At 34.1% G+C, this 19,281-nt stretch overlaps 2 protein-coding genes across 2 annotated transcripts; both read left to right on the forward strand.

Annotated features, from left to right (window-relative positions):
- The first annotated feature begins 2,202 nt into the window (after window positions 1-2,202).
- On the forward strand, window positions 2,203-9,458 carry LOC145642000 (proteasome subunit beta type-6). Its single transcript, XM_081693046.1, has 8 exons — window positions 2,203-2,436; window positions 2,622-2,698; window positions 4,568-4,623; window positions 6,032-6,104; window positions 7,023-7,134; window positions 7,945-8,018; window positions 8,905-8,979; window positions 9,106-9,458. Exons 1-8 carry the CDS (start codon window positions 2,331-2,333, stop codon window positions 9,241-9,243), a joined length of 711 nt encoding a protein of 236 aa, XP_081549172.1. The 5' UTR covers window positions 2,203-2,330; the 3' UTR covers window positions 9,244-9,458.
- A 2,955-nt stretch (window positions 9,459-12,413) lies between these two features.
- LOC145643209 (disease resistance protein RGA2-like) lies at window positions 12,414-18,149 on the forward strand. Its single transcript, XM_081694365.1, has 4 exons — window positions 12,414-15,447; window positions 15,987-16,059; window positions 17,910-17,970; window positions 18,126-18,149. Exons 1-4 carry the CDS (start codon window positions 12,414-12,416, stop codon window positions 18,147-18,149), a joined length of 3,192 nt encoding a protein of 1,063 aa, XP_081550491.1.
- Window positions 18,150-19,281: the final 1,132 nt, after the last annotated feature.

Here is a 19,281-nt window from a genome sequence, read left to right on the forward strand (position 1 = left end):
TAAATATTTTTATTTAGTTTTTATTCTAATTACAGAAATTATAGCACAATTTGAATCTCCGTAGAACAATATAGCAATTAGTATATGGAAGAAACCTTCATAGAATGCAACTTTTCTCTATAGCCGGAAGTCCCATCTACATAGACCATCATTTTGCCCCTACCACTGATTTAAACTATGCAAGTTTAACGTTATCAACTAACACCATAGCGCCAAAGGAGGGAGAAGAGGAATCAAGGAAGGAGCAAATAGGGATTTAAACAAGTCGAATTGAACAACTTTTTCCTTTATCTTTTCAACCTTGGTTTGTTTAGAAAGTTATGAAAGTTTGCCAGGTTATAATTTTTTTTCTTTCCATAAACGAGGTTTTCTTATAAGTAGATATGCGTTTTTGACATTTGATTATTTGAAAATGTCAAGTTTAAGCATAATACTCAAATCCTAATGTATCCTTATATGAAACCAAAGTAGTTTATGTAATTGTGAATAAATGGAGCTTTGAGCATTTCTTATAAGCGAGCTTGTTCATGAACCCACGTAAACAAGTTATTAATGAACTTATTATATGAATAAATCTATCTATTTTCATTATTCAGTCCATTTATTAAATTAGATTAATTAATTGTTCGATCTCAATTCATTTTTGTAATAACGAACGTATATGGGAACCAACATGTTTGGAGTATTTGGAAAGATCATACACATCGCAATTAGTGAATCAATACACATTCAAACTCGGAACTACCAAGTTCTTCATATATAGCAAAAGTTAAAACTCTCCATAACGATATTCATTGTGCTCTCAAGCATGGAATTAGAAACATTCATATGAGGGTGATAATCTCTTAGCAACCACCTTTGCTAAAGGAATTTGGTCAATCCCATGACAAGTTAAGCATATTATCATCAACATTTACTCTCTTCTCAACGAGTATTTTGAGAGGCAAATTGAACCGCAGACTGAATTGCTAACGTTAGTCACGTAGTTAGTGATAACAAGAAAATTATACCTTGTAATGTAACTCTTTTTTTATTCTCATTTTATTATCGGATGCATTAGAGTTTCCGATCCCCCTCACGAGAATATTTTAAGTATCTAACCTAATTTTTTTTTACTTTAATAAAACAAATTTACCTGGTTTTAAAAAAAAAATATTACCTTTCCTTACCTTTATAAAAAAAAAAAGAAAGAAAAGAAAAAGAAAATTCCATAGGACCTCTTAGAGTATTAAGCAAAGGGGTTACACAAATTCTTGTATATGGCTAGCTAGACCTGACAATCCTGACTCGACCTGATTGACCCGACCCGTAACTCGAAAGCTGACCCGAACTAACCCGACCCGACCCGACCCGAAATAGAGTTGACCCGAAATGACCCGACCCGAAACCCGAACTTGACCCGACCCGAAATGACCCGAAACCCGAAGTGACCCGTCCGGATTTTAACCTAAATTGATTGGCCCGAATTGACCCGACCCGAATTGACCCGAATCCTAAGTGAATAAGGTGAAATAGTGAATTACTTAGTTTAGGGCTTCTTTATTTCCTACGTAATAGGTACTCATGGTTTTTAAAATTTTTTTTTTTTAACGATTTTACTTTATTTTTCCAACTATTTTTTTAAAGTGAATTTATTTTGGTGACCCGACACAAACTTGACCCGAATAGACCCGAACTGAATTGACTCGATCCGAATTTGACCCAACCCAAAATTGACCCGAAAATTAATTTTAAAAATTGACCTGACCCGAATAGACTCGACCTGAATTGACACGACCCAAACTTGACTTGTTCTGAACTAGACCCTACCCGAACTTGACCCAAAGTGCTGACCCGATTTTGACCCAAAACCCGAATCGACCCGAACCCGACCCAAACATTCGTTGACCCGAACTTGACTCGACCTGAATCCGACATGAATGACCTGTTTGGCAGGTCTATGGCTAGCCATATAATGTTACTTCCTCAACAGTATAACGATTACTCGGTTAATGTTAAAGAATTACTCGGTCAATATTATACGGATTACTTTATTATTTTACGATCGGTCATGATGAGGCCAGCCGTACACAAGAGTATCAAACGGGCTGAATTGGACCAATTGGTTATTATGGACTATGGAGTATGTAAAATCAAATTAATTTAGGAAATAAAAAAGTAAAGTTAAAAAGTACTCACATTTGCTTTTTCATACGTCTGTGCCTTGCTCAATAAGTCAGTGTTCTCTGCAATCTCCATCTATACTCTCCTCCTTCCTCACTTCCCCCTTCACAATTCGCAAATTTCACTGCAAATCTTTGTTTTTCTCTCCTCTTCAACCTCAAACAAAAATGGAGGATCTCGGTCTCAACTCCCCTCATTCCATGGGAACCACCATTATTGGTGTCACTTACAAGGACGGTGTTATTCTCGGCGCCGATTCTCGTACTAGCACTGGTAATTACTACGTTTCCGGCGATTATTTTCACAATTTCTCACTTGCCCAAATCTTTATTTTGCATCAATTTAATTGGGTTTATATTTGATTTTGAATTTGGGGTTGTTACAAAATTTGGGGTTATTGATTCTAGGGTTTTAGCTAAATCAATTATGAGCTTGATTTTTTCTGCTGTATTTTGCAGGTGTTTATGTTGCGAATCGTGCATCGGACAAGATCACTCAACTTACTGATAATGTTTATGTTTGTCGTTCTGGATCGGTAATGCCATTTTAATTAAACTTTTTGTTTAAATTTTGATTCTTGTATATAATATTAGCTTGTTTATATTTTCTGTTTGATGTATCATATGCTTTTTTCCTACATCGGAGTTGTTTATTCTTTGCAATTCTTACATTTGGAAGACATTTCTGGGGTTCTAGCGGATAAATGTTTGTCAATTGACCTGATTTTACTGGGGAAGTTTTGTGGCACTGTCGTTTATCCGATGCGGTTTTTGTTAAGACTTATAAGCTCTTGGGTATGCTGCTGATGGTTCTGTACATGGTAACAGGAATATTGGATGTGCTGTTTACTTGTGGGATGATTTTAGATTACATCATACGATAACATTTAAATGGAAATGGTTTGACATTTGAGTATGTATGGTAGGCTTGTTTAATCTGTGTGAGTTTCTAGTATTGGCTTTTGCGGATACTGGACTATTGCTTCAGTTTTATGACTGTAGAGTAATTGGCCTTGCCGTTTAAATTTCCTGTATATTATATTGCTGGTAGAAGGGGGAATCAGGCCAAATTTTGAGATTGTAACTCTTTTTTCCCTCCCACTTCTTCATACCAAACGCGTAGTTATGGTCTCCAAAATCGTCTTGTGAATGTTGAAATGTTGTTGACTATTAGTAAGATGAGTATTAACTTTGTGGATGTTTAGTCAGTTTATTTTTTATTATGCTAGCTAGCTGTGATATTTCCTATGGTAATGTAAACATGTTTGACCATGTGCTGCTGGAAGAGCCTGGAACATGGTGGAGGGTGTATTTTTTTGTCAGAAAGACTTTTGTGTCTTAATCAAGATGTTCAATTTTTCTTATTTTGTTTAGACTGGGGGTGGGGAGGAAGATTTTTGTGGATGACTATATAGAATAATCACTTTTGGTTCATGTAGCCAACTCCACTTATGGGATTAAGGCTTTGATTGATTTATTGATTGTTTAGACTGGGGTGGGTAAGTGACTGCAGGGTAAAAGAAGTGTTCTTGGGGCTACTGTGAACATTTTCTCAGATGTCATTTCTTGGAGTATATCATTTGTGAAATGGTGTTGCTTTCAAACTGGTGGGTGCTGGTTCAAAATGAGTTTTGGATATCCAATACAGTTTAGTTTTAAAAATATAGGGTTAATTAATGTGTAAGGGTGTGGGGGCCTCTCTTTCCATGTTTTGGATGTCCAATACAGTTTATTTTTGTATATCATGTGAGTAAAAGGAATGTGGATGTTCCAAAAGTATGTGTTCGAAACCTGTTTTGGAGTATAAGCTTAGTTTTAAGCCCTTCAAAGAATGAGTGAATATATGTTATAATAGTTTGTGGTGTAGATTTTTATATGGTGTCATCTTTCTGCTTTAGCATTGCACTACTGCAGTAGTTCTCTTTTCTGTTTCCGCTTAGAAGGTATTTTATTAAACTATGACAGAGCCAAGGAGTAAGAATGTTTTAGTACTCACTGTTTAATCAGTCACAGATAAGCAGCGATACCAGAGAATTGTTTTCCTTCTGTGTAGTCTCTTGGAGTTTTAGCTTTAGACTGTTAATGGAGAGTGTGTTGGCTATTCAGTTATAGCTGAATGAACTTTTAAATGCTTTTGTACTCCTGATGTGTAGAGAACTTGAATTGTGTTATTTTCTCTATTCCGTAATAAATTATAAAAAAATATGAAAAGACAATAAGGGGATTTCATTCACTATATGCTAATATATGAGTTTAATTCCAAACTTAGCTATTCCTTGGTTTGTATGAATTGTATCTAGTGTCTAGTATTACTATTATGTATCCTAAAGCAATGAGTGTAGATGGAAGATGCATTGATGTTGCTGACGTGTTAATTCACTGATGTAAGTATGGGCAATTTGCAGGCTGCAGACTCCCAGATTGTATCTGATTATGTACGATATTTTCTTCATCAGCACACGTAAGGCTACTAATACAACTTTTAGCTTTATGCTATTGTTTGTGGTAATTGAGGTCTTGGTAAATAGGAATTTTTGAACTTCATCAATGGTTTCCTTTTCTATTAGCCAGCATATTATGCCAATAATATAATTTTTAAGATTTGTGGATGGTGTTAATATACTATACTTGTGGGATGCTTTTAGAAGTGGAGTATTTGCATTCCCTATTATCATAGTGAAAGTGCTATTATCTCTCTTGCTTGTGACGAGTGATCTTTCAGTTTCCTTTTTCTGCCTATGCCCAAGGCTCCTGACACTTCTGTAAAGGGAGATATCATTTTCTGCAAATATATCATGTTTATGCAAAGGCTCTTGCTCGTGTCCCATTTCTAATTGAGTATCTGCAATTCTGAATTTTAGAATTGCCGTGACTCCAACTGTTGTCAATCATTGCAAGCAATGCTTTAAAATTTTTAAACAAAGTTTTTTAGCTTAGGAAAGGATCTATTTTATGAATCAAATTAAATTCCTATGGTGCTCTGCTGTTAATCATTCTAGTGCACTTGCTATAAGGGTACCTTTAATTTGTGATGACTGGTTTCATATAAGTGATATTGGTGAGATATTGAAGAGTTGAGCTAAATAAGCTCATCTTATTGAGGAAAGTTTTAGACCCCCCCCCTCCCCCCCCAATGATTACGTGGTTTTGACTTTTGAGTCTTTCGACACATGGACCTAAACATGAAGGCCAAATTATGCACTGCAGAAGAGTGAGCCACATATTTGATACTCTCTGTAATGTGCAAATAAAATAATCCCCCCGTGGGATTAAGGCTTCAATTTTTCTGTTGTATAGTAAAATAATCCCTAGTTTTTCAAGTGAGGCTCCCACTTTTGTGGGGTGGGGGTGATGGAAATCTGATGTATGCACCCTTACCTTTAATCTATAGAGGCGTTTTTCTTGATCTTCTTATAATCCATTGCTTAAATATTGTTAATTTTGGCTTTGTTAGCTCTCCTGGAATACGAAAGGAAATAACATGGACAATAATTATAGTATCCTAAAGCCCTTAAGAGTAGTATCTTTGGTTCACCAAATTCCAACTCACGCAACAATTAATCCGCCAATAAAGAGCGTCTGCTTCTTTCCTGTTATATCTCCTAATCTTCCTAAATTCCTATATAATTTTTCTCATTTTGTTTGATGGGGATCAAGGGTAATTAAAACTCTTGTTGAATGATGTAGATTAGAACTTCCATTAGAGTAATAACGAAATTGTTTATCTTAATGGATAAGTAATAATGAAATTAAGGGGGTGTCACGCTGTCACAGATTTAACATAATATTAATATTTAATGTGAGTCCTTTCACCCATCTTTTCCTTTCTTTCTTTTTATCTTATGTTTCTTAAAATTCTGTATTTACAGGATACAGTTGGGACAGCCTGCTACTGTCAAAGTTGCTGCTAATCTTGTCAGACTATTATCATATGGAAATAAGGTTTGTTTTATTTTATAGTTTGTATGATTTGCATGTGTCCTATTCGCATTGTCATACTTTGTATTGAGTATACTCTGACTGGTCATTTCAACTCTTAGTCTACCTTTTTTGAATTTTATTTGAGTCATCAAATCGAGCTTCTCTGCCAATCTTGTCTATGTAGTGACAAGACTGATAACCTTGTGTAAACTGTACACTTTGAGTTCCCTTGAGCATGATATTGGAATGCATTTTCCTTTCCCGCCTTTTCTATTTCACCTGATAAATAATTTATTTTTTCTATTACTTGTACTTTCAGCTGGTGATGTATAAATTATAATGTTAACCAACTAAAATTGGATATCGGTATACATGAGAAATTCATGAAGATATTACCAAATGCTGGATAGGTGGTTCTAATTCGGATGAAAGTAGGTTTTTATTCCTGAGCTGCTGGCTACAATAACCAGAAAGTACACCTTGTTTTAATTTTTTATTTTCTATCTAGTTTTATTCTTGTGTAAATCTCTTAAATCCCCTATGAAAGGAAAAGGATAAAGTGCATAACTGAAAAGGAAACTTCTTCTCTAATAGGTTTATCGTACTATGTATCTAGGCTCTTTGCTTTATCTTCAGTACTTAAGTATGAAAGAGCATATATTGAAATTATAGGGGATATTTTCATATCATCCTCTTCTCTCTCTTTTTTTTTTTAACTTAGATTATATGCAAATTTCATAGTATTCTATATCATTTCTGATTGTTTCTATTTAAAGTTTTAAACCCAGGCAATGGATGTTACTATGCCTTTAATCTGCTTGTGACTTTTTTTGTTTCCTGTCCATAATATTTATCATTTGTCTTATCATGCATCAAAACTTTTAGATTGCTCTTGCTCTGTTGCTCCATGATAAACAAATGTTTTTTGAACTTCTACAGGACATGCTACAAACAGGCATGATTGTTGGAGGATGGGACAAATATGAAGGAGGTAAAATATTTGGAATTCCACTTGGTGGAACAATCATTGAACAACCTTTTTCCATTGGAGGTATGTCTTTTTTGAGTCAACTCTTCCATGCTTGACATTGAGCTTATACTTTTCCAGTTTTTATACTTAATTATTACTTTTGTTGGTGTATCACTTGTCATAATGATTGATTTGCTGCTGCCTGAGACTAGTAATTTATGTTCATGAATTTCTTTTTTATTAATGTTTAAACTGTTTTTTGCATTGACAAATTTTGTGTGTTAAGAATTTGTGGGTGTATAATTGTGGCCATGATCATTATGATATAATTCAAAATTTTGGTCACATGAATCTGGTCTCTCATCCCCATTTTAGTAAGATGATTACAATAAGATTTTGATTTCTGTGTATAAGAGTCAAGTGTTTCGTCATGAATACTGGAACAGTGATAGATCTATTTAGCAGAAGTTGCTATGCTGAAGGATTTGTCATTGTGATTTGTTGGAAGTCTTGGATATTCAAATTGTGTTTGTTGGATGGCTTTAGTATAGTTGAATTACTAAGGGATGGATGATGATGTGATTAATGTAGGTTAATCCTTACTGTAACTTCAGTTTATCGCCCTTAATTAGGTGGCGAGTTTCCCAAGGAAGGTTCTGAGAAAGTTCATCTTATTTTTCTGGCCAAGTATATCAGTCTTCCGACTTTCTATTATTGGTTATAGCTTCTTATGCTCTATAACTAGTGATATTTTTTTTTTTTTTTTTTTTTTTTTTGAGGAAACTAGTGATCTTCAGGTTTTAAAACATGTCAAATATGTCCATGTTCTTATAAGTTTTATGCTGCCTTTAGTCATGCATATGCTTAATTTGCTAAAGCATTCTTTTACAGGGTCTGGCTCCTCGTATTTGTATGGATTCCTTGATCAAGCGTGGAAAGATGGAATGACCAAGGAGGAAGCTGAGGTATTTTTAATAGTTGTATTCTACGTTCATATCTGTGTTACCTGCATTGAGGAAAGTCTTTATCTGTCATCATGAATAAGTTAAAATTTGGCTTTTTACTGATCTGGATATACTTTTGTAGTGCTAATGTTCTTTGAATAATACTTGGATGATAATGTTCTTCGAATAATACTTAGATGATAATTTAGGCTCTGTTTGTTTCAGCTTTTTTTCAAAAGTTATCTTATGTGAACTTGTCTGAAATTATTATGTGTGATAAAAATTTGTTTGTGATTTTGTCAGAATCACTTATTTTATCAGAACTTAATTTTTTTTTTTTTTTTGAAACCTTATCAGAACTTAATTTGTACGTTATGATATTAGTTAAACTTATTTAAACTTATTTTGCCTGGGATAAGTCAATGTAAGTTTTTATAAGATGGAACAAACACACCCTTAGTTGAGTGTCTGGAATAAGTCAATGTAAGTTTAAATAAGAAGGGTTAAGAGAGTAAGAGTACTTTGCCTTCTTCATTCCAAATCCATTTTACATCTCATTGCTTTGGTTGTATATGTACGTACTTCATTTATTCCTTGGAAATTGTCAATGTTTTCATTCCTATTAGTCTAAAAACTGAACGAAACATTTGTGTAAGACTAATTTTGTGAATCATGGTAAGCACTTGACCCTATCCTAATTTCTTTCTCCCCTTGGATAACACACCTACAAGGTTGCTATGACGATTAAACGGTCTTATTTAATAGTTTGTTAAGAACTGATCAATTGCATCATACTAAATGATTTCCCCTTTCTTTATTCTTTAAATCTGAGATGTAGCTAGCAAATGCTGTACTATGAAAAGCCAACTATTTTGTTATTCTTAATATATTCTATCCATCGTTTCAGGATCTAGTGAAGAAAGCAGTCTCCCTTGCCATTGCCCGAGATGGTGCCAGTGGTGGTGTCGTTCGAACTGTCATTGTAAGACCTATTTCCTATTTTCCCCTCTCTTACATTCATTTTCTGCTGGTTGAGTACAGTGTCCCATGTAATCTCATCACAAATTCACAATGCTAATGAAGTTGAACTCTGATTGTATTGTTTCAGATCAATGAAGAGGGAGTGACCAGAAATTTCTACCCAGGCGACCAACTTCCTCTGTGGCACGAAGAATTGGCGCCACAAGATTCCTTGTTGGATATTTGGGGAACTGCTGCAAGCCCTGAGCCAATGACCACCGAATAGGCCTAGCTTTAAACATTCATGCAAACTTAAAATTTCGAATGCCTAAATGTATGGGTTGACAGTTTGAAGTCGTAAAACAACAGTGTTTGTAGTATTCAGCCCTAACAGCTTTAGATTTGTTCAAAGGGTTTGGAAGCAAACATTCATCCTATTTGGTGGCCTTAGCTTTTGGGTATAACCCTTTGTTTTGGAAATGGGAAGCTCTTATATGCATGGATGTCTCTCCCTCTTTAAAGAATTACGTTAACTTTTTACGTCCACTAGGCATGGGGTTAGGCTATGCATACCAAACAATAGACTCTCCTTTTTCTTCCTTTACTAATATCAAACCAGAGTAACAAACATGAAACAATATAGTTTCTTTTCTTTCCTTTTTCTTTAAGGTATTCATACTAGAAATATAATAGGTTTTTTTTTGAAGAAAGATCATATCAAATTAAAGCTTTAAAATGTACTCCCTAAAATTTTATAAATCATCATGTCCAAGTTAATAATATCTTAGGTTTTTTTTTTTTTTTTTTTTTTTTTGAAGAAAGATAATATTAAATCTTCAACATATATGCGGTATTATTCTATAAACCATGTCCAAGATAATATGGATAATAATGGGTGTTGTTATTTGTCGCTCCCATTTTACCGGGTAACGCTCCCTTTTTGTCTTGAAATTCCAATTTTACCCCTAATATATAAATACGGTTTTTTCCTTCCCGACCAACATTTCTCACTTTCTTACTTCTCTCTCTAACTCTCTTACTCTCTAAAACACTCTATTTAAAAAAAAAAAATTCAAAAATTTTTCTTCATTTTTTAAAAAAACAAAAATCATCATAAACACAAAAAAAAAAGGTGATTCGAGGCGGATAAGGCTGAGATTCGGAGGGAGGAGCTTCGGCGGCGCTGGTGGCGGCGGAGGCGGCGGCGGCGAAGAGGTATTTTTTTTTTTTTTTAATTTCGGATTCCAGGAACTTCCGCCCAAAAATTCCGGATGTTCCATGGAGGATCCGAAAATTCCAGGCGGATCCTCCATGGAACTTCCGGAATTTTTGGGCGGAAGTTCCAATTTTTTTTTTTTTTTTTTTTTTTTGCCTGTTAATAAAATTGTTAATTTAAATTTTTTTTTTTTTCGGATTTTGTTTTTTTTTTTTTTTGTTATTTAGAAGTGTTATGGTGATTATTGTTATTATTATTGTTGATATTATTATTATTGTTGTTGTTATTATTATGGTTAGTATATTTTGTAATGTAATTATTTTTAAAATATGATAATTTTTAAAATATAAAATATCAAACCCAATCAACTCCCTTAATCTCTGCAACACTCGCCGATAGCTAGCCGTGCACTCGTCGCGCATGAAAACATATCCAACTAGAAAATTCTGGTTTGTCGGTGTCACGCCTACTATCTCAAAGAAAGACATGTTATATCGATTGGTCTTGTAAGTGGAATCCATACCAATGACATGTGGGTATGTGCGGAGTATGTTGACCATGATCGGGTGCACCATAAATGCATGTTGCAAAACGTTGTGATCATCGTTCGTGACCCAGTAAATGTATTTACTCTCTCTCGCCAGATGAAGAAATTGCTGAACAACTCCCCTTCCTTCGGACATCTCCATCCTGAAGTCATTTCGGCAATTGTAAATGTGTCGGATGTTTGGATGATCATCAGGAAATTGCTCGGCAATGGTGGACATGATGTTACGGGGAGCAACCTTGGACTTTGTCATGTCCCGCACAACCTGTTTTGCACCCGGACTCAATCCGCTCACTTTCCGGTGACCCTTTGGGTACACAATAATTGGGTGGTTATGTGTCCCGGTGTGATCATTTTTCGCAATGATCTTCCAACTTTCGGTGCTCACATCATAATATATCTTGATGTAGAATGGACAACCATTAGCTTTGGTTTTGGTGTCCTTCCGTATCGCGTTCTCCAAATCTCTTGGCTTGCTCCTTCGTGACCGATCACATCGCAAATACCGATACGGCCGACCATCTCTGGTTTTGTTATAAGACGATTTCACCAATATAAATCCCAATTTTATGGAAACACCATCAGCCCATGTAACTGCATCGTCAAATGTAGGAAAAAATGTATCGGTGACAAAATTTCCACTATAATTCACACCGTCACCGCCTTCCTCAGATTCCATATCCTATACAAATTAAACAAAACATGCTTTATGTCAAAATAATAATAATAAAAACAACAATAATAATAATAATAATAATAAAAAAAAACAATACTAATAATAATAATAATAATAATAATAATAATAATAATAATAATAATAATAATAACAAAACTAATAACAATACTAATAATAATAACAACAAATACAAAACAATAACAATATTAATGATAATAAAAAAATATAATAACAACTACAAAACAATTTATAAGACCATAACATTAATTAATTAATAAATAATAATAATAATAATATTAAAATTATATTTCTACTAATTAATAATAACAATATCAACAACAACAACAATAAAAATAACAGCAACAACATCAATAATAATATCAACTACAACAACAACAATAATAATATCAACTACAACAACAACAATAATAATATCAACTACAACAACAACAATAATAATATCAACTACAACAACAACAACAATAATATCAACAACAACAACAACAACTACGATGATAATAATAATAATAATAATAATAATAATAATAATAATAATAATAATAATAATAATAATAATAATAATAATAATAATAATAATAATAATAATAATAATAATAATAATAATAATAATAATAATAATAATAATAATAATAATAATAATAATAATAATAATATTTTCAATAATAATAATAATAATATAAATAATAATAATAATAATGAAACAAAAAATAAACATATTACTAATAATCATATTAATACAACAAAATTACATTAATTATCAAATACTAAATCACAACAATAATCACAAGACCACGAAAAAAAAAATACATAAAAAAAAACTTAATAAACATAAAAAAAAATTAAATAAACGTACTTAACATTTAAAAAAAAAAAAAAAAAAAAAAATTGAATAGGGACATCCGCCTAAAATTGAATAACACCCCATTTTTACCATTACTTTTACTATCACTCTTCTCTTCTCCTCTCTCACACAAATTTCTGCAACTCAATTCAAAAATGGATGTTGGGACAATCCTTTCTGTTGCTCAAACTTTGTTAGCAGCATTGGATTGTGATCAGCTTAATAAGATTTGCTCCACTGCTGACTACAAATCCAAACTCAATGAACTCCGTCTCACTGTCAAAAGAATCGAAGCCGTGCTCAAGGATGCTGAGTCCAAGCAAGAGCTGTCCGAACAAGAACGGCTCTTTATTGAAGAACTCAAGGATGCTGTTTATGAAGCCGATGATCTCTTCGATGAGTTTGTCACTCTTGCTGAGCGCAAGCAGCTCTCCCAGGGTATCAAGGATCGTGTGCTTTCCCTTTTCCCCAAGTTTGATACTGCTTCCAAAATGAGTCAAAGGGTTATGGAGATCAAGAGTAAGCTGGATGCTATTGCTAATGATAAACGCTTCAGCTTGAGCATTGATCCTAAGCCTATTAAGAATCGAAGGCCTGAGACATGTTCTTATGTGTATGAAACTGATGGTATCATTGGAAGAGGGCTTGATTTAGAGAAGATTGTTAATGTGTTGCTTGATTCTAATGTTCAAAAAAATGTTTCCTTTCTTCCTATTGTGGGGATTGGTGGGTTGGGAAAAACAGCGCTTGCCCAACTTGTGTATAACGATGCGAGAGTCACAACTGCATTTCCATTAAAGTTGTGGACTTGTGTTGCTGATGAAAATCAGGAGCTGTTGGATGTAAAAGGGCTTCTTGGTAAGATACTAGCTTCACCTACGGGGCATATCATGGATGAGGGTTATACCATGGAAGGGTTGCAAAACCAACTTCGACAAAAACTTGCTGGAAAAAAATTCTTGCTTGTTCTGGATGATGTATGGACCGAAAATTATGAGCAATGGCAAAATTTGAAGCAATACTTGATGGGAGGTCAGAAAGGAACTTGGATTGTGGTTACAACACGCTCACATCGAACTGCAGAAATCATAGGAGACGGTTTAAAGCATGAATTAGAAGGCTTGTCAAAAGAAGATTCATTGTGTTTGCTTAAAAAAGTAGCATTCGGATCAGAACACTCAAACCCTCCCGAAGACTTGGTCAAAATTGGTGAAGATATTGTAAAGGAATGTGCTTTTGTCCCTCTTGCAATTAGAGTGGTGGGAAGTCTTCTCTTTGGCCAAGAAAAAAATATGTGGATGAAAATTCAAAAGTTGGGATTAGCGCAAATTAATAGAAGCGAAAATAGCATCATATCTACATTGAAGCTGAGTTACTATCAACTTGAATCCCCATTGAGAAGTTGTTTCTGTTATTGTGCAGTGTTTCCTAAAGATTATGTGATGCAGAAGAATACATTGATAAGGCTTTGGATGGCACATGGCTACATCGTCTCATTAAATGATGATCCTCAGAGTCCGGAAGATCTTGGTGAGGATTATTTCTCAATCCTATTGCGGAGATGTTTCTTGCAAGACGTGATGAAAGACGAAGAGGGTAATATTAGATCATGTAAAATACATGATTTAATGCATGATCTTGCTCAACAAGTTGTGGGAAAAGAGATTTGTAGAGTGGAAACCATGAATGGGGATGTAGACAATAAAGTTCGTCATCTCGCTCTTATTAGACATACAAAAAATTTCTCTTTTACTAAAAATAAGAGCCACTTACGTTCATTTTATCATACTGATATTAATTCTCCTATATCAGAAGAATTCAAGATGGATCAGGTTTGTGTGGCTGCATTAGTAGGTAATTGGAAGTATTTAAGGGCATTGGACTTGCGTCAGTCAAGAATCAAGAGTTTGCCGGGCTCAATAGGTGATCTAATACACTTGAGGTATCTAGACCTCTCATCAACTGGTCTAGAAGTTCTTCCGAGTTCTATTACAAAACTATACAATCTCCAGTTTTTAAACTTAAGATATTGTGGAGAATTGAAAGAATTGCCAAAAGATTTGAGCAGACTGGTTAAGTTGAGGGTCTTGGATTTAGGTGGTTGTTTTGATCTGAGGTATATGCCAAGGGGCATGCGTAAGTTGAGCTGCCTCCACACTATTAATAAGTTTGTGTTGGGAGACATGAGTTCAAGTAAGAACAGCTTACTTGAAGGGCTGGAAGATCTAAAAGCTCTAAGTAACCTGAAAGGTTCTCTTTATATCACAGTTCGATATATGAAGACAGTTTATAAAATAAATGGTGGAAAGGAAGGTGGGTGCCTGGTGAACAAGGAACATCTAAAAGAAGTGATCATTGATTTCTGCGAGAATGGAAGAGAGGAGTATGAAGAAGCAGTGATGGAAGAGTTGCAGCCACATCCTTATCTCAAGAAATTTTGTATGAAGGGATATAAAGGTGTGAGAATGCCAAGTTGGGCAAGGGACAATTATAACTTGGCTAATCTTGTTAAAATAAGATTTTATAATTGTGAGAAATTGCAGCATTTGGGACAATTAGGACTTCCTCAATTGAAAATATTAGAGTTGTATAATTGTCCAAACCTAACAGCTAGTTTTGAGTGTCCTGCATTGAAAAAGCTAGAATTAATTTCATTCAATGAAAGATTGAAAATAATAGCTAAATCAGGAGGAGAGGCCTCATCTTATGAAAATGGTCTCAATTTAAGGGAGGTTTTGATAGACAATGTGGCATGGCTTAATTCGCTGCCCATGAATTCTTTTCATGAAGTTGCCAGACTTGTCATAAGTGGGGACAACAAGGTAGAAAGTTTGGGAGAAGCTATGGAGGTGTTTCGTAGCTGCTCGGCTTCCCTGAAAAACTTGGAAATTAGATATTGCGAGAAATTGAAGAGTGTAGTACGTGGAGGTTTAGAGCATCTCTCTGCCTTGGAGGAGTTGGTAATTATCAGTTGCAAAAATTTGAGTGAATCAGAAGAAGTAGAGAGAGTATCCTTTTGTCAATCCCTTCGCACATTGGCATTGAATTATCTTAGAGAGATGGTAGAAGTGCCGAATTGGATACAGTACTTGTCTGCCCTCCAAACCCTTCATATTTGTGGTTGCAAAAAAGTGGAATCAATGCCGAATTGGATGTCCAAACTCACCTCTCTTAGATATCTTGAAATCAGTAATTGTTCAGCACGACTGCGAGAAAGATGCCAAAGATCAACCGGAGAGGACTGGCCCCACATTCAACACATTAGTTGCATTTTATTATGGTGATTGTTAGCTCCTCTGGTTTGATAATGATCAGGTGAACTTTTTCATCTCTGTTGTGAAATTTGTGTAACCAATCAAATAATTAGTGTATTTCTAGACTTAAGGATTGCATTGCTGTTGTAAATGAAGAAGAATTACTAATTCTTGTTTTCTATTATTTTCACAATCCTTTTTGCACACCACCTATTTGATGAAATCACTTATTATACGGAGTACTACAAAACCTCAGCTATTATAGTATTAATTTTTCTAACTCCTACAAAATCACGAATCTATGATGAAATGGGTTCTTGAGATGGATTAATTATATAGCCTTGTGACATACTACTAATTAAACTAACAACATTGTCACCATTTTAAGTGATGTTCTTATTATAATATTTGGGAGTGAATTGAGAATCTTGTTTTTAATTTTTATGTATTGATGCTCTGGTTTTTCTCATGAAGGAAATGGTGTCCAGGAATCTTGTACTTATATCTCAATCAAGGACCCTGACTCGCTATTTTTGAAGACGGAAATGTTGGTGCAATCTTTTCATTTTTCTTCTTTTCCTTGTAGATTGTAATATTGTATGAGATTATGTCATAAAGTTTTTCTCATGCACTCTTGTGTGATTATGAAACAGTTGAGATGCTGATGAATTTACTTTATAATTCTTCACACTAATGAATTCAATCATTGTAGTAATTTGCTTCAATGGGTAAGACTAACCCAACTCATTATTTGCTTGCTGTTATCATTCTTACAACCTGAAGGCTCATGGGGTTCGTTTCGTTTCTGAACCAGTAGACCTCACACTGTTTCTGAAAAAAACCTCATATTGGATATGCAGTTGTGTTGTGTAATGTTTACATTATTAGATATGCTACTAACCAACCAACCTCACTTATCATTCAAGATGTTTTCTTATTCCATTGATGAAACGACTTCTTCTGACGGGTTGATTTTACTGTCTGGTGACTTGAATAAGCTGCTGCTAATAAACCCTTAAGAAGTGATCTTCTATTGTTTTATATCTATATGTTTATAAATTATAATGGTACTTTGAAGAGAGTTGCAAATTACCAATTCATGTAATCATTTCTTGTTCTTTTCGGTCACAAATTTCATTTCCAGGAGCGTTTGGGCTTATATCTCAGTCAAAGGACTCTGCCTCAGCAGTTTTGACCTACTCGTACATGTTTCTTCAAGGCGCAGTTGCTGCTTTTCTCCCACCAAAAACTTATACTATTGTTTTATGACACTATTCAAAGTTCATTGCATTTCTTTTATGATTAAATTGAAATTATAAAACTACGTTAGCTAAGTTTCTCTCATGTACTTTTATGTCATTCTGAAACTATTTGAGATGCCGATGTATTTGCTTTGTTACTCTTCATAGTAATGTTGCTATTCTAGTAATTTGCTTCAAGGGTACGACTAACTCAACTGTTTTTTTACTTCTTGTTGCTTACCTGACCACCAGGTTGGCTGGTTCTGTATCACTTGTTGAATATTGCATATAAATCAACATTGTTAGTGATGCTCTTATGTTTTTTGTTCTTTTAATTTTGTTCTTTTATTATTATTGTTATTGTTATCGTTATTGTTAATGTTATCGTTATTTTTGTACTTGGGAGTGAGTTGAAAATAATCTTCGTTTTTAATTTTTATAGATTGATGCTCTGGTTTTTCTCAAGAAGGAAATGGTGTCCAGAAATCTTGTACCCATATCTAAATCAAGGACCCTGACTCACTATATATTTTGAAGACAGAGTTGCTACTAGCCAGCCATTATTCTCCCATCAGACAATTATAATGTTTTACTTTTGTATTACTAGTAATTAATTAATACACTACTTGACTACTATCCAAATGTTCTTGCAATCTTTTCTTTTTTCTTCTTTTCCGGGTAGATTGTATGAGTATGTCACAATGTTTGCTAAGTTTTCAACATGCACTCTTGTGTGATTATGAAACAGTTGAGATGCTGATGAATTCGCTTTGTTATTATTCATACTAATGCTGTCATTCTAGTACTTTGATTCGATGGGTAGGACTAATTAACCCAACTAGTTAGTTGCATGCTGTTATCATTCTTATGACTACAAGGTCCATGGGTTTCGTTTCGTTTCTGAACCACTAGGCTTCGTACTGTTTCTGAAAAAAAAAAATCATATACTACCTCTGTTAATTTTTATGTGCAACTTTGGATTATTTTATATTCTCACAAATAATATACCAAAGTTGAACATAAAAATTAACAGAGGTAGTATTTGATATGCAGCTGTGTGGTGTAATGTGTACTGTGTACATTATTAGATCCACCAGTGAAATCGAGTCAAATAACACAAACTTTAATCCTAACAATACCTACATGGTATGAGCAGCTTAATACTCAAAGAAACAGAACAAGATCCTGATGTTAAGCAATTTACAAGATTGTATGCGGTAAAAAAAAGATTATGATAGTGATTTCTGATCAAGTTGCATTCTGATCAGGTTAGCTATTTAATTTTTAATTCCCCATATTATATAGTGTAGATAGAATAATTAATGTATTTATGTATTGTATTCTTAATTGTGTTGCTCACTTGCTCTGCTAGTTTGTGATGGCAAAGAATCCCTAAATCTTTGATTCCTGTGATTCTCACTTATTTGACTAATATATGAAATATTTTGCTACTAACCAACCTCACTTTTCATTCAAAATTAGTGTGTGGCCCCGGACTTTGCTCTGGATGACACTTTGAATAATTTCATTTTTATTTTAGATGCATTAAATGACATGTTAATGTTTTTAATTATGGGCATATTAGAATATAATGACAAGACTATTTTCCAAAAAAAAAAAAAAAATGACAAGACTAACTTAATTATTTTGGTTTATTTTTTTATTTTTTATTTTTTTATTTTTTTGTTTATTCTGCAGTATAATACCTATATGTATTTATATATAAATGTGGATAAAAAAATCAAGATTTAAATCTAGCTAAGATGGTAATATGTGTGACTATGTTAGCTAAGTTTCTCTCGTATACTTTTATGTGATTCTGAAACTATTGAGCTGCTGATGAATTTGCTTTGTTACTCTTCATATAAATACGGAGTACTGTTATTTTAGTAATTTGTTTCAAGGGGTACGACTAACTCAACTGTTTATTTGGTTGTTCACTTCTTGTTACTAACCTTACGACCTGAAGGCCATGAGGTTTGTTTGTTTCTGTATTGGCCTACATCAAATCTTAAAGCTAAATGGTCTTATTACTTAATTACTCAAGCCCAAGTGTCTTTGGCTTATGACAAATTATGCCCACTTATAAGAGGATGGACATTTAATCACCATCACTTAACTCTCATTGATAACCTTAGCCGAAAAACAAGACAAGTCAGGCTCTCGGCTAGGCGTAAGGCTTACCTCTCATAATACTATTATCTCAGCCACCTGCAAATCTTCATCTGTCATCATGTTTACCTCTCAGACTATTTCACGATAACTTAGCTTAAGTAGATAGAATATCCTTAACGACATTGCTTGGGACTAGTACCTTGCAAGTCGCTTGGGGCTCCTTTTAGCTCTCGGGTATGCTTGGAGCTCGATTTAGCCCTCAGGTACGCCTAAAAGTCATTTCGGCTCACATGACAACCTCTCAGCTTTTATTACGCTTATACCGCGTGATATCCGAACTTTGTGTGATCTCGTTCACACATCACGCGTGGGGCTAAATGTTTGGGCCCAGTACATGTCCTAAGCCCAATGCA

Source organism: Chenopodium album, chromosome 8 (genome assembly GCF_948465745.1).
Source record: "Chenopodium album chromosome 8, dcCheAlbu1.1, whole genome shotgun sequence".
Taxonomy (NCBI): Eukaryota; Viridiplantae; Streptophyta; class Magnoliopsida; order Caryophyllales; family Amaranthaceae; genus Chenopodium; species Chenopodium album.

Excerpts from the sequence above, each read along its gene's own strand:
- LOC145642000 (XM_081693046.1), top strand. The coding sequence starts at position 2,331 with ATGGAGGATCTCGGTCTCAACTCCCCTCATTCCATGGGAACCACCATT. Across the intron at positions 2,437-2,621 it reads CGATTCTCGTACTAGCACTG|GTGTTTATGTTGCGAATCGT; the intron begins GTAATTACTACG and ends TGTATTTTGCAG. Across the intron at positions 8,980-9,105 it reads GTGTCGTTCGAACTGTCATT|ATCAATGAAGAGGGAGTGAC; the intron begins GTAAGACCTATT and ends GTATTGTTTCAG.
- LOC145643209 (XM_081694365.1), top strand. The coding sequence starts at position 12,414 with ATGGATGTTGGGACAATCCTTTCTGTTGCTCAAACTTTGTTAGCAGCA. Across the intron at positions 16,060-17,909 it reads CTATTTTTGAAGACGGAAAT|CTTAATACTCAAAGAAACAG; the intron begins GTTGGTGCAATC and ends TGGTATGAGCAG. Across the intron at positions 17,971-18,125 it reads AATTTACAAGATTGTATGCG|TTTGTGATGGCAAAGAATCC; the intron begins GTAAAAAAAAGA and ends TTGCTCTGCTAG.